Source organism: Microcaecilia unicolor, chromosome 1 (assembly GCF_901765095.1).
Source record: "Microcaecilia unicolor chromosome 1, aMicUni1.1, whole genome shotgun sequence".
Taxonomy (NCBI): domain Eukaryota; kingdom Metazoa; phylum Chordata; class Amphibia; order Gymnophiona; family Siphonopidae; genus Microcaecilia; species Microcaecilia unicolor.
In genome coordinates, this window is record NC_044031.1 from 243,039,010 (window position 1) to 243,056,439 (window position 17,430).

Here is a 17,430-nt window from a genome sequence, read left to right on the forward strand (position 1 = left end):
GTCTATGAAAATTGTGCAGTACAGTTGCATTTTCAAACCTATGCTCATAAATCGAAGTCTCTTTGTCAGCTTCACCCCCCCTGGAACTTCTATTCTTACTGTGGGTAAAAATATATCTTTTCTGCAAATAACGAAATGCTTTATTCACAGCTTTGAAAGCTGTTCTTTGAGAGAACAAATGCAGGAGGCAAGACCTAATGATCAATATCAAGTGCTTACTTAACCTAAGGATTTATTTGGTGTAGTTGTAGTCATACTTAAGATGGAAGTTTGGCAAGAAATTCATATTAATAAGCATCATCTGATGTCTTGGTTGTGAATGCCATCCTTAAGACATATAAAGAAGTGTAGCTGATTTCCACAGGACAAAAATAAATGTATCTGAAAAATAATCATTTTGAAACATATGTTTTTATAATAAACTATATTTGTTTTATCCAGGGTGTAAGTTGGGAGAAGCTTCAGATTTTCTTGTTCGGCAAGGTACACTCATCCAGGTTCCTTCATCTACAGGCGAAGTTAGTTGCTACAAAATTTGTACTTGTGGACAAAGTGGGCTGCTAGAAAATTGTGTGGAAATGCACTGTGTTGACCTTCAAAAGACATGTTTTGTTGGTGGTCAAAGAAAAAGTAAGTATATACATTACATTATATGTTTCCCATTTCTTATATTCCGCCTATACTATAACGTCCAAGGTGGATTCCTTATACAGAAGCGAGAGACACAATTCAGGGAACATACAAAAAACACATCAAACTTAAGATTTAAACAATACTGAAATGATCCTGGGTAAACAAAATTTATCCTTTTCTTTCACTAAGGAGAAATTACATACTTCCTAAATAGCATTTGTAGATGGCCTATAAACATCATAATTTGCTAATTGTCTAATAGATATAGGTAATGTGTTCCACATTTTTGTTGCCTGATAAGAAAATGACAAAAAGAAAATTCTCTTACATTTCATACCCTTACATGTTGGAAATTCTAATTTCAGTTTACCTAATACTGAGATTGCTCCTATTGTACTATACCAGTAGAAAGAATTGATGTTTTTAAGCTTAATGGATTTCTGTAATATGTATGTTTTCTTTCAGCAGAAAATGTTGATTTTTTTTCTTTACTGTTTTATCTCTAAGTTCCCATTTTACTATTGCCTAGGCATTGCACAACCATGATTATTTCAGGAACATGTTCTTTCTTAATTGGTGTAGCTGGTGTTTTGGAAAGATTGTGATCTTAACTTCCACATTCTTCTGAACTCTTCCAACCAATGAAACAGGATCTCAGACTGAAATGAACCTGGTTCTCTTTCAAGGCTTCCACCAGGTCTTCGTTCTATGCCACTCAATGCATATGTCCTTGAAATAGTGCTGCTGCACTGATATCAATTGTTAAATGTCTGCTTTGACCAAGTATTATCCCCGCCATGGTTCAAACTATGTAGAACCATTTATTTCCTTTAAATGTATCCATTGTGTGTTTTGCCCATCCGAGCTAGGGTGGTAGGCAGACTGCAGAAACGAGAAAAGTCCATGCAGCTTCTACAAAAGCTTTCAAAGACTCCATAGATTTGTAAGTGGTGGTTCGATTTTCATAGGTGTCCTAAACCTTGGCAGAGTGAGAAACAGCGAAGTGTATGCCACGATTGTGCAACTCGGAGCATTATGTCACTGTGGCCCTGCGACTCACCAGTACCCCTGCCAACAAATCATTAAACAGAAGTCTGAGGCTGATACTTGCAAACGAGAATCATAAGCTTCTTTTTTTCAGCATAATTCATAATTCTATAACGGGTCTTGGCCTGCTGCAGCTCTATTTTTCAGGCCCACTCTTTATACATGCTCTACTTTATTTCCTTCCAAGTACTGACCTTCCTTTTCTGGCAGCCATATTTACACTGAATTCTTTAAGTCGCAATCTTTTACTGTCTTAGGCAGTCTCAATATCTGAATATTGTTCTGATGGCCTCAGTTCTCTTAGTCATCTAATTTGACTGCCAGCTATTTGTACTTATCTTGTAATGGATGAACCTGTCCCTTCGGAGTATCTTTGTGGTCCTGCTATTGTCCCAATCGCTGCTCTACCTGTTGCAGTTGTCGCACTTCTTCTCAAGACTCTCTTTAATTTTGTCAAGTCGCTTGAATTTTTGTTAACATGTCCAGAATGGCAGAGAGATTGCGGGTTAACATATTACTTCTTCCTATATAGTGACTGTCTTTGCTGAATTCCTGTCCACCATCTTTGCAGATTCACCTTTGGCAGGCCACGGGGTCTTGAGTGGCACACGGTGTAACTGGCTCCCCAAATGTATCAGATACCCCAAAGCTGCACCACAAATGATTCTCCGAGCAGCTTACTGATTTGTGAGGTATTTGAAGGAGGAATATCTCATAAGAACATGAGAATAGCCATACTTGGTCAGATCAATGGTCCATCTATCCCAATATCTTGTTTACAACAGTGGCCAAGCAAGGTCACAAGTACCTGGCAGAAACCCAAATAGTGGCAACATTCCATGCTACCAATCCCAGGGCAAGCAGTAGCTTCTTTACAAACACCTTACAAACACTGGTGCATAATAAGCTTTACCAGACTCATATACTGCTTAAAAAGGAGAAAATCCCTCAGAAACCTAGGATTAAAGAATCCTAGGTTTACAACGGCAAAAAGCATATGTCGTTGATAAGTTTCTATTATTGGGAAAAAACCTCCTTATTTTTTCTTATTTTTTTTTAATGTTATGTGCAATCTATTCAAAGATTCAAGTGTTTATATACAAATCAGACTCTTTCGTGGAAGCGCCAAATATGTAAACAACAGCACTTAGCTTATGTCCGACGGGGCCATCGTTTCACCCGTGTTTGGCTTCTTCAGGAGCGTGCGCTGTTTGTTTTGGCTTGTAAATGTCTGAAAAAGTGAAACTTTGTCAATTCTATAAACATATGGTTTCCAAAGCTGTCTTTCTCTAACTCTGGTTCATTTAGTTTAAATCCTTTAACTTCAAACAAAATGGTGCCTTCACGTCACATAGTGGCTTCTCCCTTTAAATAGGCTATACAAAACAGCTGATCTTAAAGCGACATGCCCATTTAAAAGTTCTTATATAATTGTATAATCTTAACCGAGTTAATAAAATACATGCCGATCAATCTTACTGTTCAAACCTTCAGGTTCTAACGTTTTCAATTTAAAAGTCCATTTTGCCTCCCTACATTGCAACAGCAATTTCTTGTTGCCTCCTCTCTAATTTGTTTCTATTTTGTCCAAAATGCAGCATTTAAGGTCCTCAAAAGAGTGTTTCATAGCAGTGCAGTGTGCTCTACTAATGGCTCCTTCATATTTCTCCTCACAGTATTCGATCTATGTTCTAACATTCTAAATTTGAAAGGTCTAGTTATTATTCCTACATATAATTTATAACATGGGCACGGAATGACATACACGTGATCAGTTCTGCAATTAGTATGATGAATTAATAAGTATTCTTGATTATTTCGAACATCTTTGAAAATTTTTGTTTGCATGGTGATTTTACAGATTTGACACGTTCCACATTTGAAATGCCCTGGATCTTTCTGTTTCCCCCCTCAGATAATGGTAAAGCTGCAGGGCACTTCCTCTTTGAGATTTTTACCTCTCGCATATGCAATCCTTAAATTGTTTTTTTGAAACAAAGGGTTAGTTTGAATAATGTCCCAACGTTTCTTCATTGTCTTGGTAATCTCTGAACTCGATGACGTGTATTTCATTACCGGGGTACATATATTGCTGAGCATTTCTTTCTGACATGCTCCTGATAATAGGAGCTCCCTATTATTGTATTTTGCTCTCTTTTATGCCTTTTTCAATGTGTGCTTGGAATAGCCCCTGTCTGATAGTCTGGTTATTAAATCCCTTGCTTGTTTTTTTTTGTATATGTCCTTTTCAGAACAAATTCTACGTATTCTTAACATCTGTGACAACGGCAGACTATTTTTTAATTGTGTGGGATAACAACTCTCATAGTGTAAAAATGTATTTGTCTGTTGGTTTTTCATACACCTTAGTTGAAACTTGTCTGTTTTGTATCATGGTGAATAGAGGTCGAAGAGTATGGTAATGTGAACTGGATATGTTCATTACAGCTATTGAGCCATTTAATAGAGCGTAGGAGTAGCCTAGTGGTTAGTGCAGTGGACTTTGATCCTGGGGAACTGAGTTTGATTCCCACTGCAGCTCCTTGTGACTCTGGGCAAGTCATTTAACCCTCCATTGCCCCTGGTACAAAATAAGTACCTGAATGTATGTAAACCGCTTTGAATGTAGTTGCAAAAACCTCAGAAAGGCAGTATATCAAGTCCCATTTCCCTTTCCCTTAATAAATTATAACAACTCATTGACCGTCTCCTTCCATAACATAAATACGTCATCTATGAATCTCCACCATTTGTGTATTTTGCAACTAAATGGGGAGACTTCGATCCATTCTCTTTCAAAAGACGTAATGTATAAATTAGCAACGGAGGGTGCGAGTGTTGCTCCCATTGCAATACCGCCGGTCTGTAGATAAAACGCTCCATTGAACATAAAGTAATTCTCTTTAATGGCTAGTTTTGTCAATGACATGAAGAAGTCGGTGGGTATCATTTGAGGTCCATCTCTGAATTCTAGCACCTTCTTTACTACTCTCAACGCTTCATCTTTAGGGATGGATGTAAAAAGCGAATTCACATCTAGGGTTACCATAAGGAAATCTTCCTGTTCCCAATCCACATCTGCTATTTTTTGTAAAAAAAAATGGGTTGTGCCTTTGATATACAAAGGGCTTTTTTGAACTTCTTGCTTTAAGAAAACGTCCACAAACATTGACAGAGGTTCTAAAATTGACTGTCTTGCAGAAAGAATTGGTCTGCCGGGCGGTTTGCGTGCATTCTTGTGTACTTTTGGAAGGAAGTACATACCTGGAACTACTGGATCAAAGCGATCCATAAATGTTTTATCTCTTGCAGTAATGTAGCCTTCTTGTAGACCCCTAGTGGTAATTTTGTGGATCTGTGTTTGAAGACGTTTAGTGGGATTTAAAGTCAATCTTCTATAGGAATCCTTGTTTTCAAGCTGTCGAAGGGCTTCAATGATATGATCCTCTTTATTTTGCACGATGGCACCCCCTTTGTCTGCCTTTTTTATAATAATGCTTTGGTCCTTTTTCAAATTTTGTAATGAAGTAAATTCACTTTTTGTTAAATTTCGTGGATCCTTTCTTTTGTATCTGGCCCTATCTTTCATTTGTTCCACATCCTTTATTAACGTATTCTTAAATGTCCTGAGAACTGGGTCTAATTGGCCTGCCAGTTTCCAAATTGATTTAGGTTTAATAATAGTTCTATCTTGATAAGTCGAATCAGGACCAAAAAACATATGCAACGGTAACTTCCTGATGAATTTTAGGGACAAGAAGAGGGAGAGGAAACAAATGAGGAAGAGGTATTCTCAAAGGAGCAGACCTTGGATGAGGTCCCAAAGAGCATATCATCAGTGGTAATCAATCTATCCAGTAGAATTGTATCAATTGAAGAAGAGCAGGTATTGTCTAAAGGTCTCAACTTTGTTCCCACCTTACCATTTGATGAATTCCTTTGAAGGAGTGAATAACCTTGTTGATAAAGGTGAGCTGGTTGATATTGTGTATCTGGATTTTCAAAAGGCATTTGACAAAGTAACTCATGAAAGACTCCAAAGGAAATTAGAAAGTCATGGGATAGGCGACAATATCTTATTGCAGATTAAAAACTGGTTAAAAGATAAAAAAACAGAGTAGGGTTAAAAGGTCAGTATTCTTAATGGAGAAGGGTACATAGTGGGGTTCCCCAGGGTTCTGTTCTTGGACCACTGCTTTTTAACATATTCATAAATGATCTAGAGATGGGAATAACTAATGAGGTAATTAAATTTGCTGATGACACAAAGTTATTCAAAGTTGTTAAATCGCAAGAGGATTGTGAAAAATTGCAAGAGGATCTTATGAGACTGGGAGACTAAACTTCATCTTCCAGTTGGATGCTCAGTGTGAACAAGTGGAAAGTGATGCATGTGGGAAAAAGGAACCCAAACTACAGCTACATGATGCAGGGTTCCACATTATTTATTTGTAGCATTTGTATCCCACATTTTCCCACCAATTTGCAGGCTCAATGTGGCTTACATTTGCCGTAATGGCGGTTGCCATGTCCAGGTAACAGAATTACAAATGGTATTGCGTTAAGGTGCATACATACATGGTAACATACATGGAACGTAACATAGATGGACAGATCATGGTGTGTACATATATATACCATGTGCATTCATACATGGTAAAGAAGAATACATTATGGTATTGCATGAAGGTTCCTCAATATTAAATTAGAATTGTAACATACATTAGGTTATCGGTTGTGGAGATCATATTTGACATAAGGATTAAAGTATTAATGGTTGTTCATCAATAGCAAAGAGTTTAATCAGTCAAGTGATAAGATTTCGGTTTTGTCTAGATCGTGTAAAGTCTTATTATTTAGTATTTAAGATGGATGTTTATGGTATGCCTTCTTGAACAGATCAGTTTTCAGTAGCCTTCGGAAGATAGTTAGGTCTTGTGTTGTTTTTATGGCCTTCGGTAGTACGTTCCATAGCTGCGTGCAAATGTATGAGAAACTGGTCGCGTATGTGGATTTATATTTTAGCCCTTTACAATTAGAATATTTACATTAGACGTCACCACCCAGGAAATATTTACTTTAGAAGTCACCACCCAGGAAAAGGATCTAGGTGTCATTGTTGATGATACATTAAAACCCTCTGCTCAGTGTGCAGTGGTGGCTAAGAAGTTTGGGAATTATTAGGAAAGGAATGTAAAACAAAAATGAGAATATAATGCTTTTATATCATTCCGTGGTGCGACTGCACCTCGAATACTATGTGCAATTCTAGTCACCGCATCTCAAAAAAGATATAGTGGAATTAGAAAAGATACAGAGAAGAGTGACGAAAATGATAAAGGAGCTGAGATGACTTCCCTATTTAGAATTGCGAAAACAGCTTTGACTCTTCAGTTTGAAGAAGAGACAGCTGAGGAGAGATATGATAGAGGTCTATAAAATATTGAGTGGATACCCCTGAGCGTCTTAGGAAGATGTATCCGACTGCTTCTGATCGGTGCTGGAGATGTGAACAGGAGAGAGGCTCCTTTCTACATATATGGTGGTCCTGTGCCCGGATATTGCCATTTTGGATAGAGGTTATCAAAACAATGGTTAAAATGACAGGGATTTCAATGGTGTGCAGCCCGCAGGTGTGCTTATTGGGAATACATAATGATAGTGATTCCTGGGAGCGAAGTAAGCTGCTACGCTGGGGTATGGCGGCAGCTAAATGTCTTATTGCCCGAAGGTGGAAAGATAAGAATCCTCCCTCCATGGGCGAGTGGAGGGAGAAAGTGGAGCAATTTGTACTCATGGAAAGACTCACGGCATACCGTAGAGATGGGGAATTGAGAAGGAAGAGGGGGTGGTCACGGTTAAGAGGGTGGTTGGCACACATATAGTTGGGGGGGAGGGGGGGAATTCATAAAGATCAACAGCATGGGGTTTAAGAGGTAAAAAGGATGGAGGGAGGGGGGGCTAGGGGGGTAATAAGAGTTGAAAATTTATAGATGGAGGAAAAATTGGATGGTCTTTTATATCTGTATTTAAGGAAGTTGAAGTACTATGTTTGTTATACAGAATTTATATCAATAAAAAGATTTAAATTGAAAAAATATATATATATTGAGTGGAGTGGAATAGGTAGATGTGAATCGCTTGTTTACTGTTTCCAAAAATTCTAGGATTAGGGGTCACACAGTGAAGCCATGTTTCGCCTATGTAATCATAAAAACTGAATTCAAATCATATAAAACCAAGATGATAGTAAAGAAACATAAAAAGTGTGAGCACATATGAAACATTAAAATAAACCAAAAAGGATTTCTGCTTCACAGAGATTTTATATTTTAGTTTGCTTATGAGGTCAATCAGGTAAAATATTAGTGTTAGTAATGACTTTTATGGTTGTTGATGGTTTTAATGAATTTTATGAGACCTGACCTCTGACCTTTTTGAAATGCGTGTTAGAGAATGACATGGGGACAAAGTTTGTCTCTGTCCCCGCCCTGTCCGCATCTGCACAAGCCTCGAACACTTTACATCTTTTTATTAAAGTATGAAAAGGAACAATATTCTGTACAACTATTTACAAATCACAAATTGAAAACAATAACAACGAGCAACTGAAATACTCCCCCCCCCCCCCCCCCCCCGGCCAACCTCTACCCTTTCAGCTCCAACAATATCTGAATTCTATAACCTCAAGGAATCCTAATCCACCCTGTTAAAATATCCTGGTGAACAAAATACAACTCACTCTGTATTTGTTAGTGGGCGATAAGTATGGCATATGAAGCACTATTATGATTTTAAATCTGCGGATGAAAAATAAGTGATCATCAGTCTCAGGAGTCAGGGAATGTGAATTGTGAAGTTGATGATGTTGATGGACTTGAACCTTCCATTTTGATCTGGTTGTGGTACAACACTTCAATTTGTATTTACATTGTGCTTTGTGATTTAGACATTGCTGCCATTTTCTGTGAAAGCGTCAGATTCCTTTTGGACTCCTAATTTATTTATTTATTTGTTACATTTGTACCCCACATTTTCCCACCTATTTGCAGGCTCAATGTGGCTTACATGGTACCGTCAAGACGTTCGCCAAGTCGGTTGATAACAAATACAAGTTTATATTGTGGTCGAAAGAGGTAGATTTGTAGCGGGCACTATGAGGGTCAAGGGAGTGAAGATTGTATGTTGTCTAGTACAGTCATTGGTTATGCTGTGTTGCTGGGTGTGGAGAGTTACGGTGGATCGGTGGGGTAAGCCTTTTTGAAAAGGTTGTTTTTTAGTGATTTCCTGAAGTTTAGATGGTCATGGATTTGTTTTCACGGCTTTTGGGAGTCCATTCCATAGTTGTGCGCTTTTGTAGGAGAAGCAGGATGCGTAAGTTGCTTTGTATTTAAGTCCTTTCCAATTTGGGTAATCCGATTCTGTTTCTGGTAGGTAGATCTATGAGATCTGTCATGTATCCTGGGACGACTACATAGATTATTTTGTGGACCAAAGTGCAGATTTTAAAGATGATCCGTTCTTTGATTGGGAGCCAATGCAGCTTTGCACAGAGGGGTTTAGCATTTTCGAATCGTGTTTTACCAAATATCAGTCTGGCTGCTGTGTTTTGGGCGGTCTGGAGGTTTTTCTTTCGTGAGTTCTTTGCATCCCACATAGATTCCGTTGCAGTAATGCAGGCAAGAGTGCTGAAACGTGGCCCATCGAGTTCCATCAAGCAATTGTGGCAAGCACTGTTTTTAACAAGACTAAGAACTTGACTTTGCACACTATTAGTGATAGATAAATTGGTTATCTCCACTGTTTGGTCTTTATCGGCTTTTGTGGAGTTTTTCTTCTCTTCTTTTCTTTTTTTATTTTGTTCCATTATATCAGCATCAAGATTTACAGCTCCCCACTTTGCACTTGTAGTTTTATAAAAAGTTCTCGTTTGGGCCAGCCGTTTACAGGAGGGTTAAGGGAGTACGCCCCCTTAATCTACCATTTAATTTTTGTCCCACAGATCAATCCAGAGATCTGTAGATTGTCTGTGTACCAGCAGATGGAGACAGAATAACGGAACTCTACCATAAAGGATACTGTACAGCAGCATTCCCTTCACTATTCTCGTTTACAGGAGGGTTAAGGGAATACGCCCCCTTAATCCACCATTTAATTTTTGTCCCACAGATCAATCCAGAGATCTGTAGATTGTCTGTGTACCAGCAGATGGAGACAGAATAACGGAACTCTACCATAAAGGATACTGTACAGCAGCTTTCCCTTCAGTATTCTCTCTATCTCATCAAGTGGAAAGATATATTGTATGTAGCTCTCTGTGTAGTCTTTGCTCCTGGCCTGTCCCTTGTGTTCAGTTGAGCTTGAGGTCTTGGCAGGTTCTGTCTGTCAGGGGTACATCAGACCCCTCCCCTCATCTTGTCTACCCTTTCTAGCTTGCTGGCATATTTTGATGTAAAAAAAAAAAATTAAAATGGGAATCTTCTGCTTCTTTAAAAAAATAAAAAAAATAGAGAAATGCAGGAATATTTTCCAGAGAAAGGGACAAGCAGTGCATGCGGCAAACAGGAAGCTGATTTAGTATAATTTCATCAGTTGCTGTGCCTCTGCCAGCAGCAGTCTTTGGGGAGCTTCATATGCTGCAAGTGCTTGTTTCATTTTATTCTTTGCTCAGTGGTAGCCCCGGCAGAAATGGCAAAATGATGCTCATGGTGTGGGAGCCAGTGTATTGCCTGCAGTCAAGCTTCTTCCAGCCTCCCCCCCCCCCCCCCCCGACTGCCATCTTGGCTGTGAATGCTTCAGCTGTGACAGAGGGACTGCAGGCAAATATTTTGGTAGGCTCCATGGTGCCACATCCAAAGTGCACATCCATGGTGGCCATCTTTGAAGTGCCGATGCACTGTTCCCCAGCAGAGCTATTGCCAGGACCATCCCAGTTGGTGGGAAAATTTCCCCCACCACCTTGCAGGGGTTGGATGTTAATATTTTTGAGTACTCTTTCCACTCCCCACCCCCAGAGTTGGTGCTTCTAATGCACCAGGATTTTTGTTAGAGGTATTTTTCCTCTCAGCTGTCTTCAGCCCCCCTCCCCCGTGGCATTTTCTAATCAGCAGTGTAAGCATCTCTGTTTAGAAGTTTAGAGGGAGGTGGATGAAGTCTCTTTACCCTCAGAACACCGTTCTGATGTTCCTCTCTGGAGCTTCATACCATTCACTGTCTGACCTGTTGCGAGAAGCTGAACTTCCTCCTGAGTCTACTTTGGCTAGTTCATTCTTATGGTAGAGTCTACTTTGGCTAGACTCTACCATAAGAATGAACTACCTTCCATAATTACTAAGGCTCTGGAAGTACTTAATATTTCTTCTCCTGAACACTTCAGTTCAGCGGCTACCTCACATCTTATGATGTCAGGCACCAAGAAGCTACTTGAAAGTGTTTCATGTTCACACGGCTATGCAGGTTCTAATCTCAGTGTAGTGGGAGACCCCTGATGCTGGTTTGAGGGTGGTGAGAATTATGTCATGGTTTTATTCTCCCCTTTTTCAGGAGCTGAAATTTTTATAGTTACCTAAGGTGGTGGACTTTCAGTTCACTGCAGTGACCAAGAAAACCATTCTTCCAGTGGAGGGTGAACGGCTCTAAAGGAAGTACAGGATCGCAAGTTGGAATTCTCCCTTAAGCTGTCCTTTGAAGTGGTAGCTTTGTGTTTGCAGGCCACATTTGTGGCTCCTGGGCATGCCTGAATTGGGTTCAAAAAGCTCCTGTGGTTGAGGACTTGGTACAGTCTTTGCTTTCCTTGGAAACTGTTTTGACTAATTTAGCAGATTTGTTATGTTATCTTAGGGCCTCTGCTAAGGAAATGTCCTTAGCCATTACAGCTAAAAATGACTTTGGCTTAGACATCGGGCAGCGGATGCTGCCTCAAAATCCAGGCTGGCCCTACTGTCTTTTTGCAGAATGCTTCTCAGTAATGAGGACTTGAAAAAAATTGTTAAAAATCTGGGTGAACCAAAGGGGCAACGTTTACTGGAGGATAAATCTAAGGCTCCTTTCCGTTCATCCAAGTTCATTCCATATTTCGTGATGCAAGGGGTTACAGGCCAGGGAAATCTGGCTCATTTCAACGGTTGTGCTTTCAGCAGAAATAGCAGCCCTTTTGGGGTGATGGAGCTTCGACTTCCAATGCCAGGATGGCACTTGACGCTCATGCAGTCCAAAGATGGGGTACATGTCCATTGCATGGGGATCTGTATTGGAGGACCTCTCTCCAGCTTCCTGGAGAAATGGACCAGGATCACCTCGGACCAGTGGGCATTGAATGTAATCAGAGAAATCTACAAACTAGAATTTGCTTGTCCACGCACAGATTTTTTTTCTTGGACTCCCTATGCAAAGCCCCTGACAAATTTCTAGCAATCTGAGAGATATTTCAAGATCTCATTCATTAGGAGCGATGCAAGTGGTGCTCTGCTCAGAAGAGGGTTAGCAGCGCTATTCTCTCAACTTCATAGTTCCCAAAAAGGGTGGTTCCTTTCATCCTAGTCTCTACCTCAAGCACATTGTCAGAGCCCTCAAAGTCACATTTCCAAATGGAAACCTTGAGGTCAGTGATTGTGTCAGTGCAGCTGGGAGAGGTTCTTATCTCTCTGTATCTCCGAGGCATATTTCCATATGCCAATTTGACCCCCTCATCAACTTTCCTTTGTTTCTCCATTCTCGGGGAGCATTTTCAGTTTGGGGCAATACCGTTTGGTCTGGCCACAGCCCCAGGAACCTTTTCCAAGGTGATGGATTTAACTCCTCAATCTCTTGAATGTCTTGGGGTTGTATTTAATAGCCAGTCAGGGAAGATGTTCCTCCCAGGTTCACAGCAGCAGCAGATTGTTTCCCAGGTTTCTAGCCTGCTCTGCTTTCCTGCCTCTCAGGTGTGAGATTATATGCAAGTTCTGAGCACCGTGGCATCAGCGCTGAATGTTTTTCCTTGGACAGGATTTCACATGCAACCGCTTATTTGTCCTTCTCAGTCATTAGTCCCCTGCTTTCACTGACTGGTTTCTCAGACTTTCTTGGATAACCCAAGCAAACTTCAGTCTGCTTTGGTGGCTTCAGCTGAAGAACATTTAGAGAGGTTGTTGGTGATTGCAGATGACAGTCTCTCTGGATGGGAGAACACATCATCTGGGCCAAGTGGCCCAAGTTCTTTGGTGGAAGTGTTGTGGTCGATCTACTGCCTGGAGTTGAGGGTAATCAGGAATACCTTACAGGCCTCATGTAGGTCAAGGACATTTTAATCCTGTCCAGCAATGCAAGAGCAGTGGCCTATGTCAACAGACAAGGAGGCACAAAGATTGTTCTTCTGGTTCAGGAGGCGCACCCTCTCTGCAGTGGGCAGAGAATCGTCTATCCTTGCTCTCAGCAGTGCACATTGCGGGTGCCCTGAAGTTCAGGTGGATTACTTCAGTAGAAATCTTGGATCCAGGGGAATGAGAGCTCTACAAGGATGTGTGTCTTCTGATTTTGTCCAAATAGAGTCCTCCCGTCCTGTTGGGGCAGTTGTTTTACTTTGGCTAATACATCGATGTTCTTTGCTTCTCAGTGTGGCCAGATCTTATGTTTTGCTTCCAGGCACAGTTTATTTGGTTTCACTGATTAAAAAAAACAACACACTCCTTTTTTGCTGCATTGGGCCATTGGCCTTTGTGTTTTGCAAGTGTTATCTTCCTATGCTCTGCTGAGGCAGCAGCATTTCTTTTTTTTTTTTTTTGTATGGCTCTAACTTTAGTCCTGGAGGACACCTCCGTACTTCCATAGCAACTACTTATATGGCTAATGCCATTATCCACTTGTCCTGCATAGTCTCACATTCCTTGCAGCTTCCTTGTGGCCATGTTCTTGCTATCTAGTGGTGGCATTCTCCTTGGTAGTAGCCTCCCTGTTCTATGTAGCCACGGCAGCCTTCTGTACTGCATACTGGCAACATCGTTTGGTGTGGAGGGGGGGGGGGGCTGCTGCCAGCTTCCTATATTGCCTAGTGGTGACAGTCCCCTATGGTGCATTGTGCTTCTGGATCCTGTATGGCCTGGTGGTGATGCATGGTGGTGGCAGCTTCCCCATGGTACTGTGTTCTAGCAACATTCTTATGTGCTATGTAGTGGTAGCCACAGCTGTCTGGGCTCAGTGGTGGTAGCCTTCAGTACAGCATGGCGGCGACAACTTCCACTGAGGAGTAGTGTCAACAGCTTCCTAAGTTGCACAGGGGCAGCAGCGACTTGGAAAGTCCTTTCCCTGTAGGCTTGTTGTTTAGTGACAACTTGGTTAGAGGCTGCATATTAGCTGCATCAACCTGTGGTGTGCAGTAGTATTATATTATTATTATTATATTGATCTTATATTCCGCAACATCCTGTTCAGTTCCATGTAGGTCACAAAACAATAAAAAACCAGCGTATTCAACTGGGAATATACAATAAATCACATAATAATCTAAAGTTTACATCAATCCACAGACTACTCAAATAACACTGCTTTAAGTTGCTTATGAAATAACAGATAATTAGTTAATGAACGAACTGCTGCCGGAAGTGAATTCCACAAGAAATATGATATGGTGAAAGCTGTCTAAAATACCTAACCAACTTCAATTACTGAAATTGTAAAGAAACTGTCTACCTAATAAGGGGAAAAAACTATCAGATAAGAGGGTACGTTTCCCTGTAAAGACCAGAAAATTAATATACATAATTTAAACTGTGATTGAGCAATTATTGGTAGCCAATGTAGCTTATAATAATAAGGTATCACAGATTCTTCTCTTCTTAAAGAGAAGATAACTGTAATTGCACTATGCCATTTTCTATGATTTGAAATGGTGCTAGTTACGTCTCTGTTCCCTGGTAATACTTGTTAAATAGGGTTTGCAATCTCTTCATCATCCAGTTGGCTGCTGTGGTCCTCATCTCTACAGGCAGTCTATTCGGATTGCATACAGCTTATCCTTGGTAGCGTTCTCTCCCAGATTTAGGGATGACATCATCTGCTGGGGTTCGCCCTTTCTGCTGCTTATCTAGGGTACTACTGTTACCTCATGGCTACCGTGTTGCAGGTATTTTATGGCTGCCACCATGCACTGTATGCTTCAGCTGAGATGCTTAGTTTCTAGCACCTTTGGTGTTTAAAATCAAGTCAAGCCTCCATGAGACAGTGGTATATCTTCCTACCAATATTTATGGCCTTTGGTCAGCCTATTTGGTATGGGTTTCTCTATACTCTAGGATGCCTTTTGCCTATGGGTCTCAAGTTTTGAGACTGTAGTATGACTCTAATAAAACATCTACCTCATGGATATGTAGATAGTGCACTGTTGTGGTGTTAGACATGGCAACCTCAGATGTGGCTTCAAATGCCCGGTTCTCACCTTTTGTAAAAGCATACTCGGGGTTCTTCCTTACACAGCCATGATTATGGTCAGGCATTGCTTTAGCTGCAGCATCCACAGGTGTGGCTACAAATGTGTCATCCCCTGGTGTGGCTGGTTATACCTCATCCAAAGGTGTGGCTTCAGTTCCAGCAATCACAGGCCTACCCTCTTGAGCAACAGCTACAGGTGACCTTTCAAGTGTGCACCAGATGCAGACATTCCTTTGGATGGGGTGCTTCCTCCCTGACATCAGTTGCACTCTGGGAAGTATTCCTTCAGATGGCATAGCTGCCTGTATAGTATGTTGTGCCACAGCAACCACTTACATTTCATCTATGCCTGCATGTCTAACTCTAGTGCCATTCTCACCCCGTTAGCTTCAAGTGATGAGGTGGTATGTGGGTGGCAGCCTTGGCATACCTCTTTTATCTCTTCATGTATGAGCAGCGGCCTATGAACCAGGTGCAGGAGGTAAAATTGTAGGTTCGAGTCCCTCCTTTTCCACTGTCTACAGCTGTTCCTCTCAGTACTAGCTACAGCACCAACTGATATAGTTCTGGCAATTGCAGGTTTTGGTATTGAGTCATTATGTATTCTCTTTCTTTTTACCTCTATCTAACCAGTTGCATCTCTATCTTCTATAGCTTTAGGGCTTGCTCTTGCTTGTAGGCCTTTGTTCTTATTTTCGCTGGTCACACTTATTGGCTCTGGAAAACAGTTTGCTTGTTCTCCTGCTGAGAATCTTTGTAAGTCTCCTTCAATGGAGTGTAAGTTAATATTCTATGTGGGCTAGACCACCATTTGTCCTATACAATCCCATTTTGGCTCACAGTAGTCTTGGCCATCAAGGTTTCTCTTATTTTTTATATTTTTCAGCACTTCTATAGGAACAGCTTACTTCTCTTCAGTGGGCTTGCCTGCCTTTCACTTGCCTTTCATGGATCGTCTCTGTTTTCTGTTTGTTCCTGACTTAGGTTGACAAGTGATGGAGAGACCTTTCTCTGATGGTCCCGCCCTATTTGGGAGACTGCTTTTCTACATCCCATTAGTCTGGACTGGTCTGGTGGAGGTGACAAGAATGGAGAAATTCTGTCCTACCTGATAATTTTCTTTCCTTTAGTCCTAACAGACCAGTCTAGAGGCCCTCCCTCTCTGACTTTTTTTTTTCTTATGTGTATCTTGTGCATGGTGGTCATTTCTTGGATTTCCCATGCCAATTTTTCTTCAGTCACATGTCTCCTGTCTCAGTGCCATATCTATATGTCAGTGGGATATGAACCACACTAACTATTACAGTTAAGGACAGGCCTCCTGACTTGGTAACTTTTCTGTATGTCAGTTGAGTACAAGCCATACTACTGGTTATAGTTCAGGCCCCATCCTGACTCAGTGAATGTGTCTGGATGTCATTTGAGAATGAGCCATGCTACAGGTTGTAGCTTAGGCCACATTTCCTGACTTGGTGGAATATCTAGATGTCAGTTGTCTATGAGCCACATTGCAGGTTATGGTTCCAGGCGCATCTCCTGACTCAGTGAAATATCTGTATGTCAGTTAAGAATGAGCCACACTACTGGTTATAGCTCAGACCACATCTCCTGTCCCAGTGAAAATATCTGGATGTCAGTTGAGAATGAGCCATACTACTGGCTGTCCCTCAGGCCACATCTCCTGACTCAGTGAAAATATCTAGATGTCAATTAAGAAAGAGCCATAATACTGGTTATCGCTCAGGCTACATCTTCTGACTCAGTGAAAATATCTGGATGTTAGTTGAGAATGAGCCACACTACTGGTTGTAGCTCTGGCCACATCTTCTGACTCAGTGAAGCTATCTGGATGTTAGTTGAGAATGAGACACATTACTGGTTATAACTCAGGCCACATCTCCTGACTCGGTGAAAATACCTGAATGTCAGTTGAGAACGAGCAACACTACTGGTTATAGCTCAGGCCACATCTAACTTGGTGAAAATATTTGGATGTCAGTTGAGAACGAGCAACACTACTGGTTATAGCTCAGGTCACATCTCCTGACTGTGAAAATATCTAGACTTTAGTTGAGAAGGAGCAACACTACTGGTTATAGCTCAGGCCACATCTCTTGCCATTGAGTCACGGCCATGCTTATTGCAGTTCAGAGTGGATATCCTGACTCAACCAGATGCCTGTCAGTTGAGTAAGAGCCATGCTACATGTTGCAGCTAATGCCAAGTGACTTCACTAACTATGGCATTTGTAATGTTCCTCACTTTTGCTTGGCTATTCAAAATTCTGATCATTCCAGACTGCACAATACCTTTAAGGAGCAAATTACTTGGAACTATATTTTTCTC

The 17,430-nt window shown here is 40.9% G+C and overlaps 1 protein-coding gene across 1 annotated transcript in view; it reads left to right on the top strand.

The window, feature by feature from the left end:
* Positions 1 to 17,430, top strand: part of LOC115474499 (reversion-inducing cysteine-rich protein with Kazal motifs-like) — a gene marked incomplete at its 5' end in the record, with an annotated part of 272,499 nt that overhangs the window by 174,378 nt on the left and 80,691 nt on the right. The window contains 1 exon segment of the mRNA XM_030210026.1: positions 442 to 630. Within this exon segment, the coding sequence (XP_030065886.1) occupies positions 442 to 630 (189 nt within the window).